The 27,830-nt window shown below is 43.2% G+C and overlaps 1 protein-coding gene across 1 annotated transcript in view; it reads right to left on the bottom strand.

The window, feature by feature from the left end:
- The window catches only part of rasl10b (RAS like family 10 member B), a 90,066-nt gene extending 70,405 nt beyond the window's left edge, over nucleotides 1-19,661 (bottom strand). Inside the window, exons 1-2 of the mRNA XM_033045973.1 lie at nucleotides 19,357-19,661; nucleotides 7,732-8,055 (exon numbers count right to left, since the gene is read on the bottom strand). Of these exons, the coding sequence (XP_032901864.1) occupies nucleotides 7,732-7,947 (216 nt within the window). The 5' untranslated portion in view covers nucleotides 7,948-8,055; nucleotides 19,357-19,661. The remainder of the gene's footprint in view (nucleotides 1-7,731; nucleotides 8,056-19,356) is intronic.
- Between the last annotated feature and the right edge of the window lie 8,169 nt (nucleotides 19,662-27,830).

The following is a 27,830-nucleotide window of genomic DNA, read 5'->3' as shown; positions in this document are numbered from 1 at the left end:
CATCTAATTGTCAACTCTTCTGCCAGTGGAAACCCAACAGTGTTTCGCAACTCATCGCAAATCTGTACCAATGATCAAACTGTGAAGAATAGTCCATGCTTGCAAACGGCATGATATGGCCAACCTTCTGTCCATGTTTGATGTGACGAGTAACATGTTGGCCAAACAAGTAGCAGGCAGTGACAACATCCAACACGAGGAGTTCAAAGTCTACCCTCTTGACATTTAACACCATTCCCATCGCTTAAACTAACTTGGCAGTAGAATGGGGTACAGAATAGGAGTCTAGTAGGGCATGAGGAACAGCCAATGTTATGAATTTATCTAGGGGAGTACTTGAATTGCTAAGCCGAGTGTTGGGAAATGAGATTTACCCAGATGTGTATTTGATGGCCAGCATGTTCATGGTGAGCTGAAGCATCTGTTATTGTGCTGTATAACTCTACAACTACAAAGCCTTCTTTGTGTTCAATATTATGGAGTGTAAAGTAGATGAGTGAGGTTCCAGAGTTGATCATCCATAACTTAATTGAACTACTTTTGTGAATACTTTGGCAACAAGAACAGGTCGAACACTGAGAATCCTGGAGCATGTGACATTAATTGATCCTCCAAGGCTTTCTATCAGCCTCAAGGCACAAACATTGGTGGAAACGACTCACTTGTACGAATATGCATCAGGAGACTTGACATTGGCTGGACCACTCGATTGTCTCCCTTTTAAAACTGTTGTGTGTTTCATCAACACAATGCATCAAACAGCCCTGAGCTCCTTTTCTTACTCAGCAAGGACGACATGCTAGTCTTGATGAGTTTCATTCATCTGTCAACAGCAAAAGACGACCCAGAAGTGAGACTCGAAATGACGCAGTTTGTAATGTGTCAATTTTACCTGCAGCTCAAATTTGCTGAAGACTTTATTGGACTCTAGAAATTGTAGTTCAGTTAATTTCAATTCTGCCTGATTGAAGATACATGGAGATAAACATAGTAATGACCATCTTCGGGCAACAAAAACAAACTGCCAGTAGAACTCGGCGAGTCAGGCAGAATTAGTGGATGGAAATGGACAGACGACGTTTCAGGGCAGACACTTCTTCAGACTGATGCTGTTTGCCTCATTCAACTGGGCACTTTCCCAAGTGACTAACATGATCTCTGCATTAGATGTATAGGGTATGGGGGAGGGGTATTTTCTGTGAAAGACTACTTATTACTGCTTTGAAAACAATACTGGCAGAAGGCAGACACACCCTATAAAGGGGGCTACGTAGTGCACAAAACTACTGCCCGCATATGAGTGAGTACTGCATATAACATCCCAGGACCTAGCATCATGGATAGTACAGGTTTAGAGAGATGTGGGGCAAATACAGGCAGGTGGGATAAGTGTAAATGGGTCAGTGTGGGCAAGTTGAGCCGATGGGCCTGTTTCCAAGCTGTAAGATTTTGTGACCGAGTTAGATTTAGCTCTTAGGGCTAAAGGAATCAAGGGATGTGGGGGGAAAGCAGGAACGGGGTACTGATTTTAGATGATCAGCCATGATCATTTTGAATGGAGGTGCTAGCTCAAAGGGTAAAATGGCCTACTCTTGCAACTATGTTCTATGTTTCTATGGCTATGAGAAATGAATTCAAATCTTGTTATTCTGGTCATGAAGGAAGTGAGTGTATGATTTACAAGCTGAAGCTGCCACAACCTGTCACCTCCAGACTGATGTCACCATCGCCCAAAGGACAGCATTACGGAACACCAATTACATGACCTGGGGCCAATCGTTTTACTGCCTCCATCTTTGGACAATCAATCCAGTTGTCACACAAACAAGACTAACTGCTGCTCCGTAAATCAGGAGCGTGGCTGCGAGCAACAATCTCATCTCTTCAGTAGACTCAAAATGCTGGAGTAACTCAGCGGGACAGGCAGCATATCTGGAGAGAAGGAATGGGTGACCTTTCGGGTCGAGACCCTTCTTCAGACTGACAATCTCATCCCTTGGTTGTAGATCAATAATTTCCTATTGTACTATATATTATCCAAGTGCAGTATCTTTGAGAGGCTGTTACTTCGATGATTTTGTGCTCCATTCTGCACTATGCAATTATTATGAAAAATTGGGGTAATACTCAGCAGGTCAGGTAGCCTCTGTGCAAAATGAAACAAAGTTAATGTTTCAAGTCAAAGACTTTGTCAATTCTGACTTTTTTAAGTTTCAATCCAAAATGTTGACTGCTTCTCTTCCCACAGGTTCAGCCTAACCTGCTGAGTGTCTCCAGCATTTTCTGTTTTAATTTTATCTGCGATTGTTATCCTGAGCTACAAAAAGTAGTAAACACTGCTCAGTCCATCATCGGCTCTGACCTCCCTTCCATCGAGGGGATTTATCACAGTCGCTGCCTCAAAAAGGCTGGCAGTATCATCAAAGGCCCACACCATCCTGGCCACACACTCATCTCCCTGCTACCAGTAGAAGGTACAGGAGCCTGAAGACTGCAACAACCAGGTTCAGGAATAGCTACTTCCCCACAGCCATCAGGCTATTAAACCTGGCTCGGACAAAACTCTGATTATTAATAACCCATTTTCTGTTATTTGCACTTTATCAGTTTATTTATTCATGTGTGTATATATTTATATTATGGTGTATGGACACACTTATCTGTTTTGTAGTAAATGCCTACTATGTTCTGTGTGCTGAAGCAAAGCAAGAATTTCATTGTCCTATACAGGGACACATGACAATAAACTCACTTGAACTTGAACTTGAACTTGAGCTTGTACCCAGTGCAACACTCTCTGGTGCTTTCCCTGAGTCTGTACAAAAGGTCTAATCACTATTATTCACTCTGCGCTTTTACCTAGAATCCAACTCTCTGAACGCATCTCTGTGTTTCTCTGTTCTTCATCAGCTCTTGATATGAATTCTAAACATACACCATGTACCCAACTCTGTGCCAGAGGTTCTGAATCTATACCCAACAATCTGCTCTCCAATACTAACCCTGGTGCACCGAGCTGCATCATTATGGCACGGATGGAGGCCATTTAACCCACTGAGTACATGCTATCTGTCTGTAGAACAATCCAACCAGTCCTGTTCACATACCCTATTCTCATTGTCCCTGCAAGTTTTTTTCCCCGGAGTGGCTTTCCTCATTTCATCTCTGACACCAACATTAGATTCCTCGTGGCTATCACTTGTCAAGTAAGAAAGGTCATCTATACGTTCTCAGGAGTCTCTTGCCTAAAACCGTAACCAGTGTCTTCTGGCCCTTGTTGTTTCAATTTACAGTGTTTCTTTGCAACATCCATCACATTCTTCCGCACCTGTCAAAGATCTCCTCAACCTCCTATTTCTACAAAGGAAAATTGGAGCGAACTGGATGCAACACATTTCTCATCAAAACAGCCTGGTCCTTCTTGGAAAAGAAACAACGAGTCTCTTCATAGATGCCCATTGTGGTGGACTTCAGGGCAGCCAAAAGTAGTGGAATCCTTTCAGTTTCTTTACGCTGTGAGTTGACAGGTTGCCCGTGAGCCAGTTTAGCAGGATCCTTGATAAGTTCAACGCTGCTTTACCTGTGGCAATGGTCCTATTCACATTAATGTTTTGTGCTCATGTTGATGGTGAAAATAGAGTAGACTAGCTAGTGGCTGGATGGAATACTTCAAAGACCTCCTTATCTAAGATTCCTACCTTGTAGCAACGTATCGAGGCTAGACAATGTAATTCCCGATGGACACAAAGTCACGAGGGCTACATCCCAACTAAATAAAAATGACAAGACCATGGCAGCAGGCAGTATTCCCCGTGAAATCCTAAAACCCAATGGTTATGAGCTCTGAAACCACAATCTCATTGTCTGCATCTGGGAAGAGGAGGGAATACGAAGGAACCTCAGAGATGCCATAATAATCATCATTCGAGAAAGAAGGCAAGTCTGGCTATGGTAACTAGAAAGAGGCCTATGTACCTATAAAACAGGGAAGAACACAGAGGGTTTTCCTCATCTGCTGCCCATCAGTGGCTGAAGAGCTCGCTCCCATAAATTGAAATCCATCCATTCAGACACACATTGGACATGAAAACTCTCAGAAACATTCAGATAGCTGCATTAGCCATTATTACTGCCCTTCCTTAACCTCATTACTGCCATCAACTGCATTACACAGGCAGGATTACAGAGACCTCTCCTTAAGTTCACGTCCACATTGTTTTTGCTACAAGATGACGTGCAAACTATAATAAGAACCAACAGATATGCAACAGAACCATTCCCAGTGAAGACCAATGACAAACGAACTTCCTTAATCTTATTTCAATCTTTCTCGCTGTAAAGTTGCACTTCGTTTTCAACAAAGCTTCCCATAGGAATGGAGCTAATCTTCAGTATTAAATGGGAACTGTTCAACCTTGACAAGGTCACCTCGGTATTAGCAGTCAAGCTGCAATTTGCAGGCCACTCTTACGAGCACAAATGTATCAGCGACTCCCTCACTAGGCGTTACATACAATCTTGGCAAGACTAACAAACTCCCCTTGCTGCACCACACTGCCCTCCAAATTAAGACTGAGTCTGTGCCCAGAACACATACTGCCACAGTTTTTCTGAGTCCATACCCAGTATCCACACTACAACAGTGTTACTGTGCCTTTGCCCTTCACTCACTCCAACAGTGTTACTGAATCTGTGGCTTATGCCCAAACTCTAGCAGTATTCCAGTCCGTGCCCACACTTTCACTCACCATTCTTGTTATTGTGCATTTCCCTATTCTCCCACAGTGTTACTGAGTCTGTGCCCCATTCTACATTCTCCAATGCTGACTGTAAGGACAATGACTCACCGCCTGTCTTTGCATCTGGTAAATTCATGATCTGTTGTTCCCAACTGCTGAGTCAGAAGTTCATGGTGACTATGCTCTCCTAAAACACTCTAGGGAGTTGGTCTTTCATCTCCAATAGATGTTCTACCTATATTTAATCAGCTGCCATTCTGTTCTTACTGGTCGTATTTCAGAAAGTGATCCGATATCAGACCCTTTCGTGATTGCCAAAGGGCATTCAATGCACAGCGGGGCAACTATGCTGTGCAATGTCTCGGCTACGGTTGCAGTAACAAGGGGTCTCTCCACAGGCCACAGACTGGGGCCAACTCACTGGGTTTCGACTCATGGACCTCTGCACATATGTCCCTCCACCACACACACAGCTACTGCAGAACAGGTGAGGACATCTCACACCTCCTGCATCCTCTTGCCCACATTTGATGTCAGATTGTTCTTTTTGTTTGCAAGAGTGGACGAGGGAAGCTCCTCCTCATTGTCACTAACTACCCTGCCCTCTCCTCAGCTGGTGAATCTGTTCTCCTCCAACAACACTTGGAAGAAGAGCTGACAGAACCAAGGACACAGAATGTACAGTGGGTGGGGACTTCATTGTCCACCACAAAGTGTGACTTGAGGGCACGCCCACAGAATGAGCAGGGCGGGCCATGAAGGACAAACCATGTCTGTGGCAGATAGTAGGTGTCCAACAAGGTCATGGGTTGAAGATGAAGGGGAAAAGATTTAATAGGAATCAATAAGGAAGGGATGGTGAGTGTATGGAACAAGCTGCCAGAGGAGTTAGTTGAGATAGGAACTATCCCAACATTTATGGAACAGTTAGACAGGTACATGGTTAGGACAGGTTTGGAGGGACCTGGATCAAATATGGGCAGGTGGGACTGGTGCAGCTGGGACATGTTGGCCAGTGTGGGCAAGTTGGGCCGAATGGCCTGTTTCCACACTGTATTCCTCTATGACTATGATTCAATTACTCTATAACAAAGGACAACCCACATAACCTTCCTTCACCAATCTACCTATGGTTGATGCTTCTGTGCATGATGACATTGTCCTTGGTGGAAAAGAAAGTCCCCTCTACATACCATGAACATCAGTGCATCATTGGGAGCTCTGGTGTTATTGATGTCCATGGGTAACAAGGGAAATGCACTCCACTGGTTAGAGTGGTGATATTTACTGATAATTACAAAGTGCTCAATACCATTTCCAAATTTTCTGTATATAAATAGTTCATGGGAAATGCAGCAGTTTCAACATTCACACACCTGGCACCACTTTACTTGGAATGTATCATCATCCCTCATGGGCACTGGATCAGTCTGTGAGATCTCCACTCAAAATGTCTATGGGAATAGTTTCAACACAGACTGAAGCAGTTCAAAAGAATATCTGGCCATCATCTTCTTGAGAGCAAATATGATTAGACAATAAACTTTGGTCTTAGCATTGATATCCACTTTCCATTCGACAGTACAACAATATGTAACACGTTGTTGGTAATTCATGTACAATATAGCAACGAATCGAACAATGGCCGTATAATGTGACAATCTGTACACTCAACAAACACATCCTAATGACAATCTCATTAATAGCAAAAATGTCTTTGATTTTGTGGGAGGGGAAAAATTCCCAGAGTCTGTGAAAAAAATCAAAGCAGAGATTGCCAGCTGTTTCTGGTCCATTTGATACACAAGGGGGGGGGGGGGGTTTAATATGGAACCATATCTGCAAGCTACGCTCCTGCAATATGGGTCTTTCTATGCAGCAGAATCCATGACTCTGTTCGAGCTCCAGTGTGGAGATAGAGCAAGCGTCTGTGTCCTCCCGTTTCCAGCTGGGCGTGAGGTTTCTGCACAATTTGGAGGATTTCTTGATCTAACCTTATCTCAGGTTGATCGGGTCTAAGTGCCAGATATTCTTTGAGGAATCTTTACATGGAGGTTTACCATTGCCCATTTTGCAAATGAATGCCATGGGAAGAGTAGTTGAGAATTAAGTTCATTTTTACTTCAACACACCAGGGCCCAGTAAAACCCGAGGCAGTTATTTTTCCAAAACGTCAATTTAAAACGGAAGTCAATATTTGAATTGAAATTCTTTGGATTGTTAGCCCAAGTGGAGTGAAGAGTATAATGATTAGACTTGTTTGAATGACTATGAAGTCCTTGTAAACATCCAGCAGTGGGATGTCAGCCATGCAAGATATCTCTTCAATCACTTTTAACTGCTTCTTGAAGTGATCCAACAAGCAAGTGCTTCAAGAATGTCACTCACCAACACTCACTCAGAACTACTGTCAGGCAAGAAATGCAACTTTGTCAGCGATGCCTACATCCTGGCAGTAAATTAAAAACAGATTAATGAGGAATAAAGTTTAAAACAGTCCATCAGAACAAAAAAAACAGGTAAAGATATCAAGAGCATTCAAGATATGCAATTCATTGACAAGCTGGTAGATTGATAATTCTACCATCTTGAGTCAGAGGATAATGAAACTGGGTAATAACCGAAAGCAGAATGAAGGGACTTGGCAACCGAAAGTGCCTTCAAAGGTCACATGTTAACCTGCTGAGTGTTTCCAGCGTTTTCAATTTTTTTAATTTCAGATTTTCATGTTTAGATGAAGGAAAGGGATGAAAGCACGGGAAGGCAATTAAAATAGTCCAAGAAATGAAGAGGATGTGAAATACCAATAAGGTCAAAATACCTTCAATGTATGAACTCCTCTCAGCTAATGATTTTGCCATGAGTCAGAAAAACTGGGTACAAACTGAAATTGAATGCCCGCCGCAGGTTTGCAGAAGTCTCCCGCTCAGTAATCAGGGAATGATATCGGCTCTTGTGACCTGCGGAAGTTGTAAATAGCAGAGTAAATTACCTGCAGAGTGTTGACTGGGAAGGACGGAATGGGTGGAAAGTCCATGATCTGCAGGTCGTGCACATGCTCGTTCATGACCACCGCAGGCAGGTAGATGTGCCGTGCCTTTGTCGGCATGTAGCGGTCACTGTAATCGTTGTAGAGGAACTGGTGCACAATTGCTGATTTCCCAACCCCTTGCGCTCCAAGGATTGCTATTTTGAAAGTTGTCACCATGCCGTTGTAGGACACTTGGTGCAGATGGGCTGAGGTCACGCATATTCCAGGGGCTGCCAGTCAGATCCTCCCGAGAACCATGGTCACATAGTTCCAGTTGGCCGGCTTCTGCAACAAGAAAGAGAGGCCATTAAACACACACCCACACGCGCACACATATTAAATGTGGTTATGTCCATGAAAATAATTTGCAAAATAAATTGCAATGATTGCTTGCTTGTCACAGATCGAGAGGGTGTGGATTGAGACCAGGTGATTATGGGCTGATGGTTGGCGATAGTTAGTGGCAGATTGATAGATATTAACAACATCAATGGATGGGGGTTAGTGCAGAAACTGGACCAGTCATGTTGTTATGGACCAGTGGAGCAATCACAAGGGGCTTCCATTACTCATGTGGAGGATAAAGGTAGTTGCTAGTATCCAGGAAATTTAACCGGCAATAGGGATAATTCCAGAATAAATAACCAGGGACAGAATTAGCAGTCATGGAAGAGTACAATTGATTATAGAAAGCCAACATAGATTTATGAAAGGCAGTGGTAAATTCATGGAGGATATTTGCCACAGAAGGAGGTCGTTTGCTGCCCGATCAATTCTCACCAGGTCTATAGACCAACAGGTCACGGTATTTACGGTATACATCCAGGTGGAATTTAATTTTGATGAAGGCTCTGGACTCTTAGCATTCAGGCGATGAGTAAAAAATCCTTCTATGATCTTAGAAACATAGAAACATAGAAAATAGGTGCAGGAGGAGGCCATTCAGCCCTTTGAGCCAGCACCGGCATTCATTGTGATCATGGCTGATCATCCCCTATCAATAACCCGTGCCTGCCTTCTCCCCATATCCCTTGACTCCACTAGCCCCTAGAGCTCTATCTAACTCTCTCTTAAATCCATCCAGTGACTTGGCCTCCACTGCCCCCTGTGGCAGGGAATTCCATAAATTCACAACTCTCTGGGTGAAATTTTTTTGTTGTTGTTTTTTTTTGTTGCCTCAAATCTTCCCACCAATTACTTTAAATCAACGGCCCTATTTTTAGCCCCTCTGCTGAAGGGAATAGTGTCTTCCTCTTAACTATATCTAGGCCCCTCGTAATATTATTCAGTTTTACTAACATCATTTCCTCTGTTTCAAAAGAAAACATTCCCAGATTACCCAATCCTCCCTCTCAACTACAAACTTGTAATCATGGCAACATCCTGGTAAATCTCCATTCCTTCATCTCTATTCCAATCCTGCAAGAATAGTTTTCTATGGAGCATCCGAGGCTGAAGAGCGGAATGGACAGGATAGATAGTTGAAGTATTTCGCACAAGATGGAAATGTCAAATACTAGATGGACACATGAGGAATTGCAGATGCTGGAACCTTGAGCAAATCACAAAGTGCTGGAGTAACTTAGTGGGTCAGGTATAATCTGTGAAGGGAATGAACAGGTGATGTTTCGGGTCAGACCTTTTTACAGACTGATAGCAGTAGGGGGAAGACAGCTGGTAAAGAGAGGTGGGGGGGGGGGAGGACAAAGCCTGGCAAGTGATAAATAGAGATAGGCACAAAATGCTGGAGTAACTCAGCGGGTCAGGCAACATCTCTGGAGAAAAGGAACAGGTGACGTTTCGGGTTGAAACCCTTCTTCAGATAAATGTATACAGGTGACGGGGGCTTGATTGGCAGATGGGGGGGAATTGTGACAAAGACTAGAGATGAAAAGGAGACAAAATGGTGTTAGGCAAACAGAGGAGTGAAAGGTGAAGTCAGAGGGAAGGACATAGTGGAAAGGGATGGGGAGGGGAAAAAAGCGGCAGGATGGTGGGAGTAATGGGTGCACACTGGGGTGGGGAACACAAGAAAGGGAGAGGGAGTAGAGGGGTATTATTTAAAATACTAGACAATATCACTTCACAGTAAGTGATAGGAGTAAAGTTGTAAGGGGGTTAGCATGTGGGATTTTTGTTTACAGAGGGTGTGGTAGGTGCCTACAATGTTTAACAGGCATTTAGACAAGCACATGAGTAGGTTGAGAATTAAGGGATATAGACCACATGCACGTATGAGTGCAATTTAAATCAGCATAGTCTGTACAGATGTCACGGGCAGAAGGGCCTGTTTTTATGCTGGACTATTCTATGGATATGTTCGATGTAATAAGGTGACGAGAACTGAACGCAGTAATCAAACTATGATGCTGCTAACATTGTACACGGTTCCAACAAATATGGTTCTACTCTTTTATTCTGCACCTGAGCTTAATGAAAGCAAAGCATCCATGTAGCCTTTTTAATCACAGTGTTGACCTTTCTCGCTTGTTTTAAGGATCCATGAATGAACAGTGCATCGCCACACTTATCCTCCACCCCACATATACGTGCATTCTGGCATTATTGTACTTACCTGTCTCGCTGACCAGACCACATACATCTCTCTACTGTCTACAACATTCCTAACACTAAAAAGCACACGAGTAATTCTTGTACGATCAGCAAAGGTCTCTATCATGACCTATAGATTGAAGTCTAATTCATTAATATATCTTACTACAGCAAGGGACCAAATACTGAACCTTGTGAAACTCCATTGATAGCAGTTTCACTGTCACAAAATAAACACGCATCAATTGTTACCCTTTGCTTCCGACCGCTGGGCTAATTTTGGATTCTATTTGCCGCTCTCCCTTGGATCCCATTTTTGCCCAGTCTGTCATGTAGGATCTTGCTCTAATTCATATAGCCTACATCAAAGGCACCAATCTCTTTGACCTTCCTATTACCTCATAAAAAATTAAATCACGTTAGTCAGACATGACCTTCCATTAACAAATCTATGCTGACTGTACCTGATTTACCTGTACCTTTCTGAGTGAAGATTTATAGCCTTCCTTAGAATGGATTTGAATAAGTTACATCCGACTGAAATTAGACAAACTAACTTGGTTTAGCCCTTCTCTCCTTTACGAGCCTGTCCCACTTGGCGATTTTTTTCGACGACTGCCGGCGTCATATCAGTGTCGCCAAAAGATTTTGAACATTTCAAAACCCAGCGGCGATAAAAAAAATGTTGCGACACTTGAAAAAAACACCGCGCATCAATACGTCATTACGCCCCGTCACCGCCGCATCACACCGCAACACGCCGCAAATGTTTCGGTGACCTGATACGTCAGTCAATGATGCCAGCAATCGCCGAAAAAATCATCAAGGGGGACAGGCCCTTTATGCTTTACCATCTGTAAGGCAAGTCAATCCTTCCTTACGCACAGAGACCAGAACTACATTGTCAAAGCATCAGGTATTCCAAGTTACCAACTCAACGTGGACTCCATGTGACCTAATCTGGAGCAGCCTATCATGGGGGGCTTTGTCAAATGTTTGACTAAAGTCCATATAAACACCATCCACTGCCGTACCCTCTTTAAATCATTTTTGTTATCACATCAAAATACTCAATCAAGTTTGTGAGACATGACCTCCCCTGCATAAAGCTATGCTCACTGTCCCGAACAAGTCTACATTTGTTCAAATGTAGATAAATCCTATCCTGGGAATTTTCTTCAATAATTTACCTCCCACTGTTGTAACGCTCAGTGGAATATCAATTTCATGGATTATCCAGATTTTCACTGAACCCTGTAAGTGAAGCATATTTAGCTTTGGGTAAAGAGACCAGTATCATTAATGCCCTGTTATATATATATATATATATATATACATACACACACACACACACACACACACACACACACACACACACACACACACACACACATATAAAAGGCTTCATTTGTTTTATGAACTAAAAATCTGCGATAAAAACTGTTATAACCTTCATGTTCAAGGATTCCAAGATCTGTGAAATCTTTTAGAAATTGTTTTATTTTTCATTAACCTGCATTAAATTCCATCTGGCACTATCTGCTCACTGAGTTCACTGATCCATTTCAATTTGCAGTCCCTTGCTAAAAACCTTTTTCTTCCCCAACTAATAAACCCTCCCTCCCACCCAATCCTTCCACCACAATAAGGCGCTACTGATAATCAGCTTGGCAAGTGGCAGAAAACATCACTTACTAAAATCTGATTTGGTATCTGCAGACAGACTGCAGATACAATCTGGATAGCTGCCAGCAAATGTTAAGCCAATAATTTAGTCAGGGATATAATTTGATGAACACAAACCACCGTGGTTCATGATATATCAGTTAATTCTTTGATTGGATTACTTCTTTGCAAATCATCAGTCACCTTATAACCACAAATAGACCTTGTGTTCTGTGTATTTCTTAAGCATTATGTTGAAAAAAACATATCACAACCTTCCAGCAAGCTTGTAACATGTACTGCGAATCTGTCGGTTCAAAGATGTTGATAGCATGATGCACGGGGTCACTGTTTGAAGTATGTTTTTATCTGTGTAGTTTAACTTTTATTGGATTTTGGGCTATCCTGATCAGAAACAGAGGAACTGAGAATTAGCACAATTCTGCTGTTCTGCTTCCAGTCACAATATTAAAAATAAAAGTCTGCATCCACCTTCATGAAACTTGCCTGTTGTTGATTTTGTCAACTGTTTGGCATGCTGTACTTTCACTACGTAATATGATAGCCTGGAAATGGTTCAGAAGCCTTGATCAACAAGTAGAAATGGATGGGCCGATCCTGTTGCTCAGAATCACAGCCCTCTTTGATCAGGGGGACAACAGCCATGGTGGTAATGGGGAAATTGTCAGGGAAGTCCACAGCGGCCTCCTAACTGCAAGAATTAGAAGGCCTGGGGAGGAAGACTAAATGGACCCGATTCCTCAATGATCATTTCTAAATATTCTCCACTCAGGTTAAACTGACTGGCCTCTCAATACCAATTTGTGCTTCTGCATCTTTCTGAGTCGAAGTGTGAAGTTCTTCATCCAGTCCTCTGTCACCCCTTTATCTTGGTGGACGGGAAGGTTATGATACACTTTCACTACGGGGGTTTCCAGAACGAGAGGGTCTCAAGTTATAGGGGAAGGGAGTTCAGAGAATTCCCTTCACCTGGAGGGTGTTGACCCTGTGGAATTCACGCAATGCAGTCATGGACAAGGGGATAGCAAAAGGGATAGAAACATTTCTAGGCAAAAAAGGTACCAAGGGGAATGGGGGAGTATGTGGGAATGTGGTATCGAGATAACTGATCAGGCATGATTGTATTGAATGGCAGAGCAGTCTCAGAGAATGAAGAAAACTAGCTTTGTTCCTATATTTCTGTTATATTTAGTATCTCATTCTAGCTGTGGATGGGAGGCACCAACAAAGCTTGGACTTACCTCTCCAGATCAGTGTACTCTTGCCCCAGTGAGGAAGGAAGTGTTGAATGCTACGTAAGGGAACACTTGGGGAATAGCGAGCATCATATCATAATATGTAACTTACTGATGGATTGTGACACAGAACTGCAGGATAGACACAAAGAGCTGGAGTAACTCAACGGGTCAGGCAGCATCCCTGGAGAAAAAGAATGGGTGATGTTTTGGGTCGAGACCCTTCTTCAGACTGAAAGTATAGGGGAGACAATAGACAATAGGTGCAAGAGTAGGTAATGTCTCTTTGAGCCAGCACGGCTGCTTTGAAGAGAAGAACTGCTTCGTTCTGGTCTTTTCTTACCTTCAGTTCACTCCCCTGTACGTTTAATCTGAAGAAGGGTCTCAATCCAAAATGTCACCCATCCTTTCTCTTCAGAGATGCTGCCTGACTCGCTAAGTTACTCCAGCACTTTGTGTCTATCTTAGGTATATAACAGCATCTACATTTCCTTTCTACACAGAACTGCAGGAGGGCAGCATGTGAAATGATATCTGTTGTCATATGGAGATTGACTCCACAGCATCTAATCCAGGTAAACGGAAATGAAAGGTGGGTAGGCAACAATGAGCCTGGCCACATTTAATGAGGTGATGGCATGGGAATGGTATGGCCATAAGGTGGGTCAAGCAGAAGAGTTCGTAGGATGGCAAGAGAGAGAGAGAGTAAAGTGAATCAGGGAAAGCAGGCGGTTGATGCAAATAACATTTATTGTTACAAATGAGACCCGGTTAAATATAAAGGCTCTGAAAGGAAGTAAAAAATGAGATAACAAGAGTGAAGCCAGCAAATGAGAATAGACATTCAGCTATCGTGAGTCAAATGCTTGATCAGCCTGACTCAGTTATGTGACGAGTTGAACAGGAGGTGATGAGAGTTTGTGGCATTGTCATGATTATGGATGTGCAATAGAGGCAGATTAACAACATAGAATTCCATGGAATAAAATTGTCAGCGGCAAAATAGATTCTAAATTGGCTTAGATACAGAAAGCAGAGAGGAGATGTGTAACTAAGGTCCATGCAAGTGCCTCGGGCTATATCTTTGATTAGCAGGAACTGAGAGATGTCAAAAGAGAAGTTGTTCAGGGTAAGAAGAAGTAGAGCCAGGTACATGAGCGTTCTTGAAACGCAAGGACATTTCAGATGTCCAGAAACACCTTTTGTAGCGACCTCATCATCTACAACTCCCTGATCTGCCCATCTCTCCCCAATCATCCCTCCCTACAACTGTCCTCTGCAACCACAGGATGTGGAACGCTTCATAAGAATTAGGCCATTCGGCCCAATCAAGTCTACTCCACCATTCAATCATGGCTGATCTATCAAGAATCTATCTATCTCTGCCTTAAATATATCCACTGACTTGGCCTCCTCAGCCTTCTGTGGCAAAGAGTTCCACAGATTCACCACCATCTGACTAAAGAAATTCTTCCTCATCTCCTTCCTAAAAGAATGTCCTTTAATTCTGAGGCTATGACCTCTAGTACTAGACTCTCCTACTGGTGGAAACATCATTTCCATATCCACTCTATCCAAGCCTTTCACTATTCTGTACATTTCAATGAGGTTCCCCCTCCAACGAGTACAGACCCAGTGTGTCAAATGCTCATCATATGTTAACCTACTCATACCTCGGATCATTCTTGTAAACCTCTGCACCCTTTCCAGGGCCAGCACATCCTTCCTCAGATATGGTGCCCAAAATTGCTCACATATTCCAATTGTGGCCTGACAAGTGCCTCAGTATATGCCCTCTCGAAATAAATGCTAACATTACATTTGATTTCTTTACTATTGGTTCGACTTGCAGATTAACTTTTTGAGAATCCTGCACCAGTAGTCCCAAGTCTCTTTGACCTCCAATTTTTTGATTCCCTTCCCATTTAAAAAATAATCTACGCCTTTATTCCTACGACCAAAATGAATGAGTACACACTTTGCTACATTATATTCGATCTGCCACTTCCCTGCCCATTCTCCAAACCTGTCCACATCCTTCTGCAGAGTCCCTGCTTTCTCTACACAACCTGCCCTTCCACCTATTTTTGTATCATTCACCCCTATCCCTCCTTCCTCACCACCATTGAGGGACCTAAACAGCCTTTCCAGGTGAGGCAAAGTGTGCACCTCCTCCTACCTCATCGTCTGCATATGATGCTCCTGACGTGGCCTCCTTTATTTCAGCGAAACCATTTGTTGACTAGGCAACCAATTTGCAGTGCACCTGTCATCCCCAAGCCATCCATGCCATGCCATCCCCTAGCTCCTGATTACATGTCATTTCCACTCCTCTTCCCAGTTCCACACAGACCTGGCCATCTTCAACATTCCCCACTGCCGGAGTGTGCCCCTTTGCAAACTAGAGAAGCAGCGTCTCAAATTCTGCCTGGGTAGTGTACAACTGTCTGGTTTGAACATTGATTTTTCCAATTTCACACACCACCCCATTCCATTCATCTTCTGCTTGCACATTTCCCCACAGTTTTCCCTCTGGCCCATCTAATTCTGCTTCAATTTGCCCTTCATCTTTGTCCTTAAATGGTTCCTATTATCATCTTCCTTACTTATCAGTTTCCAGCACCAGCAGCCTTTGTGTTTGAGCTTATCACCCTCCACCTTCACCCTCCCCTTCCCCCATCTGACTCCATCTGCTATTTTCTTTGACTGCCTCCATCGACCATCCACCTGCCTTTGTTTCACAACTCCACTCCGTCCCCTCACCTGTCTGCATCATTTGCCTACCATCTTCCATCCCTCCTCAGTTTATTAATCCACTTCTGGTCCCTCCATCTCTTCTCTTTATGCTGGTTCTCTTCCCTCACCACTCTGTCCTGCTCCCGGGTTTCAACCCAAAGCATCAACAATTCCATCGCAACCCCCTCGCCAACGGATGCCGCTAGTTTCCTCCAACAGATTGTTTATTACTCCAGATTGCAGAATTTGCAGTTTCTTGTATCTCCATTAAACTCTCTTGTATCGTGCAACTATGTTACAGTTATCTTGGGACATTTTCCATTAATTTCAATATTAAGCACCAAATCTTGTTCAAATATTATTGTGAAACTTTGAACCTGATTTCTATACCCGATGTATAGAAAGATAATCTAAACACAATGGATCTTGAGCAAATGTTATTGTCAATCATAGCTGAATGCAGACACCTCTCTCTCTGACTATGTACATAAATATCTACTGGCCCTTTGGTCCATACACAGTAGAAGTACATTGGCATGTTTGAAAAGAACCATTGGAAAGGAATTTGTAGAACTCTGCATAGTCAGCTGTGATTAGCCATAGACAAATTCATCAAACATATTTGCAACAAATCTTTCACATTATGGGTATTTGCATAACTAAATCTCTTATAGACAAGACAGTAATAAATCCAATGGGTAATTCAGAAGTAACTCTTTTTCCCAAGAATATGTTGAGTATACAAGCCATGCATCACATGAAGTCGTTGCAATGAATAGTTTCGATGCATTTAAGTGTACGAGGGAGAAACAATGAGAACCTGCTATTGGATGATTGATATAAATAAGAGGACGTTTGTGCACAGTACATACGTATTTGGATGAATTGTTTGAAACAGATGATTAAACATAGTTTATGACCCCAACAGAGGCAATCTTGAGGTATAAAATGAGGATTTGGCATGGCAAGAGTTGGTTTGTTGCTTAATAAATGTCACCACTTAAAGCTTCACTGTCTAGACTTGAACCTTAAGACCATGCTCAGTCGTAATCATTTTGAATGACTGAGGATGTCAGCAATCACAACAGTTCAATCACAACACAAATATATTTTTTACTGGCATTAGTGGGCAGCCAAAGGACAAGGGCTGATATTGAAGGATGTATTTCGTCTGAAGTATCATAATATTACTGGCCAAGCCCCTAATTGGTATTTATTAACAGTTGGCAATTAACTAACAGCAGGTTGTTACTGTTAATAAGGTCAATATTAGCAGGCAAGAAAACACTTCACATAGTCTATGAATGCTCCTCCACCCTACTTAACCCTCACTCTCCATAGAAAGGAAACATACCCACAACTGATACAGCACAATTTACCTTTCAGTCATGTTTTCCAACATCCATGTAGATTTCCATATTTAAACCCCCCCGGGTTGTTTTCATTCACAACGCTATAAAATGGAACAGATCCGAATAATATGCCCTTTGTTATCCTATAAAACATCCCCTCGGATGTTCTTCGATTTTTATTCATATGCGCTTCTTGCTCGCAAAAGGTTAAGCAACGAGTCTATTATTAGAACAAGCCTGAAAATAGCCATGTGATGGATGTAATAGAGGAAACGTTTGACTTCATCGTAGATGAACCCTCTTCTCCTTGCCCGTAATCGCTTTATTCGCCCGCACTTACCCATGGGGATCATATGTAGTAATACTTGGCGCTGGAATCGGTCGTTCAGAACGGACAATGTAGAGGCGCGCATACAAACGAGTGAGCTCACACAAATACATACATGCACACACAGATACACGAACACACTCACGTACCTATATAAATCTTCATTTATATTAACAACAAAAATAACGTGACCCGAAGAAGCCCCAGGAACTATATATAGTAGAGCACAATGTGAACACGTGAAGTCAAGTGCTGGATTATATAGTGGCGGCTTCCTGCAGCTGAAAACAACCAGAATATTTTTATATCACAGTACTAATTATAACAGCGTGTAAAATTATGCGGAACACAACTGTTCTATATAGGGAGCAGGCAAACGCAACTCATAAATGAAAACAGGGAATACCTGGAAAAACTCGGCAGGTTAGGCAGCACCCACGAAGAGAAAAACACAGTTAAGGTATCAAGTCAACGACCTTTCATCAAAACTGACCCACTGAGCATTTACAGCGTTTTACTTCAAGTTTCCGGGATCTGCAGCCTTTTAGAAAGCCAAACTCATTATCAGAGACAATGTGTCGGGAAGTAAAATCGCAACCTGCTGCAATAAATCTAGCCAGGTATCTGTTGCACCCTCTACCATTTTCCAACATCAAACCACCTGTAACTGCATCTGGCTTTGATTCCCAGTGGGAGTCTCATCAATTGGAATAACATAACGCGTGTAATTCTCCCTAACTTTATGGATATGAGCTTTCTCTCTGCTTCCAGATCTAATCAACGATGAATACACAATTCACTGATATGCTGAATAATTTAAAATTATGCCTTTATTTTGGTATTTCTGTTTGTATCGTGGTAAAGGAACGGGTCGAGCAGAAAAAAAAGCTGGTTAGTGATTTGAAGATGATGTTCTAAATTCAGCACCGAGGACAGCAGCACGGTGAAAGGGGGGCGATCAGCACCATGGATAGCTCCCTGGTTAACTCCACGGTTAGTGCCTGATCAGCTTGCTGGAGAGCGGCAGACATCTGGGATTTAAAACCGCAGCGGCCTTCTGCCTTTTACATTGAAAGCCACACGGGACACACACAGTTTGTTCGCTCCAAAGCCATGATCAAAATATCCATCCCCACGCGTTTTCTGCAACGCTAGGAAGCATGCGGACCAAGAAGACAAAACCCCACATAAATACAGGCAGTCATAAACGCGGGCAAAATGTATGCCGACACAAACACGCGAATGCTGAGATACGAGCATATAGTGAACGTACATGAAGAGTAACAATACTTTGAATGATGTAAATATAAACTAAACGTAAACACAACATGCTGGATGAAATATACACAATTGTTTAAGAGTAACTGCACACACACAGATGCACGCAATCTACTCATAGCCCTAGCCCATCATAGCCCATAACTGACAGACACATTGTGAAAGCACACTCACTCTTACACACACGCACGCAGTTTACTTGTAATACTATCATTCCGCTCATGATTTAATGGTTGGATGTTGAAAACATAAACGATTGTATGCAGCGTATCCGGGAAATGTCCACCGCCCTGCCAATATTCTGGGGCCGGCAGGGGTGGGAATGTGACCTGTATCCCATTCACCGGCCACGCACCAAGTCAGCACCCACCTCCCGCTTGGGTTAGGAGCGTTCCCTGGAATCTGCGAAAGTTCTTACCGTCTGCACTCAGTTATCGCCGGAGTTTGAGATCAGGAGGCGAGGGGCACCTTGTGGTTAAAACAAACGCTCTCAGAATAAGGATCCTTTCCATAGGGCGATAAGTCCCAGTAACCTGGAAATCAGATGGTTGTCGGATAAAGCCCCAGTCAGCGCGTTTCAAAAATCCTCCCCCTAAACTGTTTGAGAAGAGAAACAGTGTAATTTTTACTCCGCTGTTCTGCCTTAAGAGAGAATAGCGCTCTAACGCATTATTGGTGCATGTCCTGTCTCCTGTTCTCCAACGCACCAGCGTTTAAGCTTCTCCGTGGTCCTAAAGCCCATCAAATGCAATACCCCAAACACAGCCGCACTTTCGGAACGCAACTAGGCAGAGCCGTGACACTTGTCATCTCCTCTGGTTTCGAGTGGTGTCTTGCAGTCCAACTGCCACCAGTGGGGCAGGCACATGGTGATTGTTTCAGTGGTGGCGTTGAGTCGTAGGGAGGACTCCACTTCGGTTCGTTCAACATCTCTTCCTCGGTCAGGACGATGGGGGCGACCCTGTAATACCACAACCGAGAAACGGCGCCTCCAAGAGCCACGTTTTAATTCAGCAGCGAAATACTGGTCGTTATACCGGATCTTGAACCGCAAGCAACAGAGGTAACGGGAAGAGCGGTATCAACCGAGCCAAACTTAGGGATGTGTTACAATGGAGCTGGTTTCGTTGTCACTCCCAAAGGAAAGTTGAAAGTAAGAGAAACACTTGAAAGTCTGTGGGGAACGGAGCGGCGTATTGGATATAACATTAGAGCTTTTCCAAAGAGCGGGTACAGAAGCAATGGACTGAATGGCCTCCTACTTTGCTGCCTGCTCCCACATAACGGGAAGGTGATAATCAATCCGACACCTACCCCCTTTACCCACTCTCTCTGTTATTTTGGACTGTAACTGAAAATCTGCTTTCGTGAGTCTGTGGATTCCCCGAGGGAACACGAATGCCCACCTCTCCTTATACATTGAAAAGACTCCATATTCATAGCCTAGGCTCCCCCGATCTCTGTCATCTCGCAGTTTACATCTCATTGTGTCTAGCCCGGGGTTGCCCGCTCATCGGAACTCCCGAAGCCTCCACAAATCCATCTCCCGCACAGTACTGCCTGCACACACATGGGGAAAAAAACATTCCTTATGCCAAGATAATATTTGCTTTGTTTTTATAATTTAAGAGTGAAATACACTGGGGAGGGAAAGATCGATCGAGTTGGAAACTGGAAGTAATTTGATGAAATCCCCAGGAACAAATCCGAGCAAAACTCAGGGCACTGAGCCTGACTGCGGAAGGGAAGATGAAAGAACCATGATCACTAACCCAATCCACTGAAACATATATCTCTGAACCGCGGCCATTGATGTAACAAGGGGAAGCGAGTGCAAGAACAGAGAGCGAGAGAGAGAGAGATGTTTAAGAAAGAACTGCAGATGCTGGAAAAATCGAAGATAGACAAAAAAGCTGGTGAAACGGGTGAGGCAGCATCTATGGAGCGAAGGAATAGGCAACGTTTCAGGTCGAGACACTTCTTCAGACTGATGAGAGAGAGATCGGGAGACTGGGGATGGATGTGGAAAGATAAATGGATTTAACATCTCGGGTCACTGAGCAGAATTCTCTGAGCAGAGCAACTGCCGTGGTGTGGAGCTTGGTCCCACAGCATGCAAGACCTTAACTAGCAGGTTCCCCGCCTGAGGCCGATCAGTTGACAGATCTGATGGGCAAGCAACATTCTGCAGAACGCCGCGTTCCCGGGACCAGATGGTGTGTGTATAAAACCATGAGAGGAATAGATCGGGTAGATGCACAGAGTCTCTTGCCCAGCGTAGGCGAATCGAGGAGCACAGGACAGAGGTTTAAGGTGATTGGGAAAAGATTTAATAGGAATCTGAGGGGTAACTTTTTCACACAAAGGAGGGTGGGTGTATGGAACAAGCTGCCAGATGAGGTAGTTGAAGCAGGGACTATCCCAACGTTTAAGAAACAGTTAGATAGGTGCATGGATAGGACAGGTTTGGTGGGATATGGACCAAACGTGGGCAGGTGGGACTAATGTAGATGGGACATGATGGGCCGGCGTGGGCAAGTTGGGCCGAATGGCCTATTTCCATGCGGTGTCACCCTATGAGACGGTCATTGTGTGAGCGGGTCTGGGTGGAAAGAGAACACACTGCCGGAGTGTGGGCGGGTGCCCGAGGCAGGGTCGATAGTCTTGGCAATAGGCAGATTGCAAGTGGCAAGTTGGGAGATGTTGCCTGAGGACAGCAAAGGATAGTGTTAGGCTGAGCGGCTGGTAAGACTGGAGATGTGCTACTCTTGGCCTGCAAGATGTGCTGCCCTGACAAAAGGCATGTGACCTGAAATGATAATTGTTCCTCTCTCTACAGATGCTGCCTGGCTGGCTGAGTGTTTCCAGCGGTTTTTGCTTTTAACTCGGACTTCCAGCACCTGCAGTTTTTTGATTCTCATTTGCTTGTTCCATGGGTATCCCGTGGCCCAGGAGGATTATTTACAGAATATTATTTTGCAGTGTGGCCCGATGTGAATTTGGGATTATTCCTCCTCTGGGTCAAAGGAGGAAATTATGATTTTAACTGTGCAGTCTTCCTTCTTGATTTCCTTTCCAGTTCAGTGCATTCCAGTTTCAGACTCTGTTGATCACAAACGAGCGGTCCATTTTCCTTCAAAGATCCACACAGCAATACTTGGTTGATAGTTTTTCTGTCAAGGCTGAGTGCCCATGCTAAGGGTGTAGATAACATTGTGCTGGAGAGCAGGCAGTTGCTTCTTCACTGTCATCCATGGAACAGGCTTGTGAAAAACCAACTTGCATTCATGTGCCACTTTTTCAGATCCTGCAGCATCCATAAACATTCCACAGCCATTGAAGAAGTTGTGCAGTGTTGCGGTTCAGGCAGTCAATTTGTGTACAGCATGAGCGGAAATCCCAGGGGGACGGGGGACGCCCGTCCCCTTCATGTTTTGAGAGGTGGGGGACAATCCCCCCCCCCCATGTTTTGTAATCAGGATTTTGAAATCCGGTGAAAAAAAATCTGTTAAAAATCTCCGCTTTCCGCGAGACAGTGGGGGTGGGACTGATCATCACTAACCTGGTCAGCTCCTGATGTTACCATACACAGGGCCCACGGCTGATGCCTCGCACACGCGTGTGTGTGTGTGCGCGCGCATGCTCGTGGCCGTCAAGAAAGTGTCTCCCCCCCCATGTTTTGATTGCGATTTCCGCCCCTGGTACAGCAAGGTCACCCAGATGGTGATGTGATAATGAGCAAATGATTGAGAGAAGTTGAAACAAAATACTCAGCGAGTCAGGCAGCATCTCTGGTGAAAAGGAATAGGTGACGTTTTGGGTCGGAACCCTTCTATAGACCCTTCAAGATTTAGCGATTTATATCAGCCATGGCAATTGGAGGGGTGGGGGGGATTTACTTGGCTGGCAAGTCTTGTGTTGAGATGAAACATGTGTTGGCTTTCACTAAGTGATGTACAGTGTTGGCTTTCACTAAGACGACAGATAGCGAGCGCTCTGATCAAACTGAGTACAATTATTATTAAGATGGGAAATGAGTTGCAAGCTACAGAAAAACCTTGGCCTTCAAGTACATTTAGACCAGATAAATGGACACAAAAAGCTGGAGTAACTCAGCGGGTCAGACAGCATCTCTGGAGAAAAGGAATATGTGTTGTTGTGCTTGATAAATCACTGGATTCAGATAATAGTTTTTATTCACTCAGTAATAGATCTAAGATAGTCTTCCTAAAATCTGCCCTAATTCTCGCTCCCCTGCACAAGTGCACCCTGTTCCCATTCAGTGCTCCCTGTGATCTCTGAGTGACATTAGCAACTTGTGTATTTCAGCAGACAACACCAAGGAGAGATCAAGTCAAACAACATCCTCATAAAATGAGGAACAAATAGCAGTTTAGTAACTAACTTGTGGAGAGGAATCCTCTGATTGCTATTGCCTACAAATACCATACAACAACTAAATATTTCCTTTTAGGAGAAGAAAGGCCTGAACTTGAGTCAACATAGTACAACTACAGGTTATGTGATGTACGGAGGAATGTAAGATGTAAGAACACTTATGCTCAGTCTATCATCTAATTAGTCTCAATGATTAGGTATGACTGGAGTCAATTATCTCACAGCTGCTAATTACACATCTTAGACTAATTTTTTATTGAAACAATTGTTTACTTTGGTTTTGAGAGAGACACTCCTCATAATCTCTAGGTAGCTCTGACCAAATAAGGAGTGGTAAAACCGAGGACTTCTCGGCCTGGGCAGTAGCTGAGGTGAACTATTGGAAGAGATCACAAAATTGTGTTTCTGGAGAGGATGTTTTCCCTGCTCACTGTGATTGGGAATTCAGGAATTTCCCAAACACAGCTCCCCTGTACCACAGGAATTTCCTGTGTTTTCCATAAAGGAATCTGATGGATGCTTCCATGGATCATAAGAGAACATTCTCCCTGCGTGTGTCACTGAAGGCTATTTCATAGAAACATAGACATAGAAAATAGGTGCAGGAGGAGGCCATTCGGCCCTTCGAGCCAGCACCGCCATTCATTGTGATCGTGGCTGATCGTCTCCAATCAATAACCCATGCCTGCCTTCTCCCCATATCCCTTGATTCCACTAGCCCCTAGAGCTCTATCTAACTCTCTCTTAAATCCATCCAGTGATTTGGCCTCCACTGCCCTCTGTGGCAGGGAATTCCACACATTTCACCACAGGGAGTCACTAATCTTCACCCACTTGATACCCTCAAACATATTACTTTGCAGCATCAGCAATCATGTGGTGAGTCTCAGTGGAATTTCTTCCCATTCCATCCCACCAACATCAAGAACAAAGTGAGCGTCTTTAAGGCATCTTTGATTTGATGCCAGTTTCTTACTTTTCCATGTTTTCCTTTAAACGTCTGGAAAAGGGTTACATAGAAAAAAAATAATTTACTTTGCATCTTATCACATGCTGAGGTTCTGAGTTCGAAGAGTTTTCTATTGTAAACAACAACAGAATATGACCAGTAATTTTGTGTGCGGCTTTGGTTAGCTAAGCGATCTGATCAACCTTCAGTTTTGCCCTCTATCTTTTTCTATGATAAGTGCACCTAATTTTCCATCTGGGTGTGTTGTAGTGTATCCTATCACATCCATTCCCTCCTTTCTCTCCACCTTAAACACGTTTGTGTTCTTACTTTCCCAGTTCTGATGAAAGGTTACTTGATCTGAAACATCAGCTCTGCTGACTGATGTTGCCTGACCTGCTGTGTGCTTCCAGCACTCTCTGATAGTGTACCAGTGATAGCACATCAATTAAATGTAGCAAAGCCCAGTTGATGGAGTTGCTGCTTCATGCTTGGTGGAATCTGTTTTCTTCCTAAAATCTTGATTATTATACAATTATTTATTACTTCAGTCTAACAATTGCAGCAAAATCCTTGTGAGACAGATCAGATCGTTGGACAAAGAAATGCCCTTGGTTGACTCAATGCTGCCTTCAGTGGATGAATTCATTCTTTTGAGGTTATTTTAAGTTCTCATAGCAGAAAACTGTGATGCCTTTCCATGAAATATTTTTTAACTGGGGCTGAGTGAACAACAGCTTGCTTCAATTTTTAAAAAATGTCACAGATTTAACTTGTAGTCAAAAAGTAAAGCAAAAGGTGGCGGAAGTGGTCCAAAAATGAGCCCCAACGTGTTCAGCTTTATCTGGTCTATTACTTTTGATGGAAGAGTCTCTGCAATTTCCATAGAGGGAAATTACCTCTTTTCACTTTACGTGGAAAACCAATGAAATACTATAATACTGTCTACAATACTGGAAAGATATTTAGGGATATGGTAAAGCAAAGGCATATGGTATTGAGATAAAGAATTAGGAATGATGGAGCAGGTTTAAAGGGCTGAATGGCCTCTTCCAACTTGCAATTTCCATGCTTTTTAAGTTTGAAATTAAAAAAATTAAATCCATATCTTACATGGGTGAGATATGAATGAATCATTACCATAGTTTTTAATTTTACAACTAATGGAATTAGAACAGACCCCTCGCCAAATTTGCCTCCACACCCACGCCCACTGCCTCGAAAGCAGACATTAATAAAACTAGCTCTTTCATTCATCCGGGATTTTGGAACAGAGTTAACCAGGAGCAGACTGTGGCACTTTGTGAGTTTGTTCATGCTGATTCTTACTGTGTATACGTTACTGAGACTGCTGACTGATACCTCGAATATCCTCTGCATTCAAAAACAAATTGGATCAATTTCGCACCTGTAGAAGAGCAACAAGACAGGAGTTAGGGATCAGAAAGAGATGTACCACTGTGATAAGAGTCAGATGATAATGCAACTTGAAAGGATAGTGAGCTGTGTTACTGCCTCTGCAAGGCTGTTGTGAACAGCAGGTATTAGGGACAACAAGAGCTCGTGAAACCATCTAACATCAGCCCACATCATTAATAGTGAATGGGGAAGTGATATGATAGCAGCGATATACAATTTCACCGTTTTGAAGGAAGGTCAGTCGCTGTGAATTCTGAGCAGGTCCTGATATCCAGCTGGGATAAAGCCATTTCTGTCTAGTTTATGGCCTACATTAAAAATGTCAGAGAAAATCAATTCCTCACATTCTGCCTCGTCGGCACACTGGAGGGATGGTTGATTGCATGCTTAATGTATTCAGTTTGTACGGAAGCTAATTTCTAATGATCACATTCTGGGAATGAAATGTCTACTCTGTTGCCGGTTGTGCAAGTCAAGAATTCTAATTGCTTCTTTCCCAGCCTGAATGATACAGCCCCAACAAGTGTTTGAAAAAGAGCAATCTGCTTTGATTTTGCATGAAGCAAGTCAGTCATGTATTATCTTGCTCCCAATTTTCATTAAAGCCAATGAGTGAGATATATAATGACTAACTAATCTGATACTGCCCATATCGTCCAAATTATCCCCAGTGTTTATTCTGTTCAAATGCCATCTAAATCGACGTGATCCTTAAATTGCATCTTGATTAATTTAGAGAACCATCTTCACGATGGAATACCATTACATCCAAATATATCACAACTAATGAAGAGCAAACTTCCTCATATTTAAAAGATAGAAATTCTGATCATTTTGATTAACAATTCTGATAATCTGAATGACCATTCTAGGATAATAAACAGATTAAGCAAAATAGATTAATATTATATACAGCAGAATACAGAGGTTGGTTTATGTAGAACTATTCAATTGTCTTTATAAATGAGTCATTAATTCTCCCAATAATCTCCCATAATGATCTGTCTCAATGCGTGAAATCTAATGAACCAAAACTGAACAACACTCGGGATTCTTGTATCAAGAAGATTTCAGCCTCTTGAAGTGCAAATAAATCATTTTAAGTCACATCATCAAGATGTCATACCTTTGCCCAAATTAAAGTGGCAACTCTAACAGTGACCTTCACGCTCAATCATTTGCGGACAGTAGTAGAATTCCTCTTTGTTCATCAGCATAGAGAACTGCAAATAACAAACTCACAGCAAGGATTTAGCATGGGTCCAATGCTTTTGATTAGTGGTGGTTTCAAGTCCGACACCAACTATTTTTACTGCACGGTGCTGAAATAACTAATTGTACTCAAATCATGACAAAGGCAGACTGCGACTGACAAATTCATTTCATATTGTTCTTTCAAAGCCAGGAGAGGAACTGTGTTCATCCCACCAAGCAGAGTTGGATGTGAATTATGTGCATTCTGTGCATTATGTGGATTTTGTGCATTCTCTATGGCATCTCTCAATCATGTTTATAACGTCTCTTTTTGGAGAGGTACATGGCGAGTTAATGATTTTCCACGTTGTGCTTTATTCGGACTGTATCTCTGGTGGGCAGTGGGCAGATGCTCTAGACCTGCACGGGAAGGTAGACGCTCCCGCCCCCACCCCCACGAGTCTCGGGCAGATGGGGCTCGTCAACCTGGGAAGGCAGTCCATCCAAGAGAGGGAAAACCTTGATTTAAACCTCCACTGCCTTGCGGTCATATCCAATCATGGAAAAGGCTCCAGTAGTAAACCACAAGAAAATCCGGAGTTGGAGCCCCTAAGTCAGTTCGTCGTTGTCTACAACCTCGCTCTGGCAGCTCCTGTGACGGCGCTGGTGCCAAACTGTAACGGCCCTGCTGTTCCTTTGGATCGATCAGCGACGTGGAGAGGGGGGACGTGCTGCATGGGCAACAGCCTGTCCTCCATATGACATAGCCCAGGCTCGCATCCGACCAGGATGCATCACCCATGGTCAGTCATGACCGAGAGGGGCCTACAATCTCTATTAAGGGAACATATACAAAGTTCAATGTAGAAATACACAAATTCAGGGAGCCAAACTACACTGGATTTCCGACTGACTTCCTCTCTGGAGCACTA

The sequence above is a fragment of the Amblyraja radiata genome, chromosome 28 (genome assembly GCF_010909765.2).
Source record: "Amblyraja radiata isolate CabotCenter1 chromosome 28, sAmbRad1.1.pri, whole genome shotgun sequence".
Taxonomy (NCBI): Eukaryota; Metazoa; Chordata; class Chondrichthyes; order Rajiformes; family Rajidae; genus Amblyraja; species Amblyraja radiata.
The sequence above is the reverse complement of the archived record's forward strand: the minus strand, read 5'-3'. Positions and strand labels throughout refer to the sequence as shown.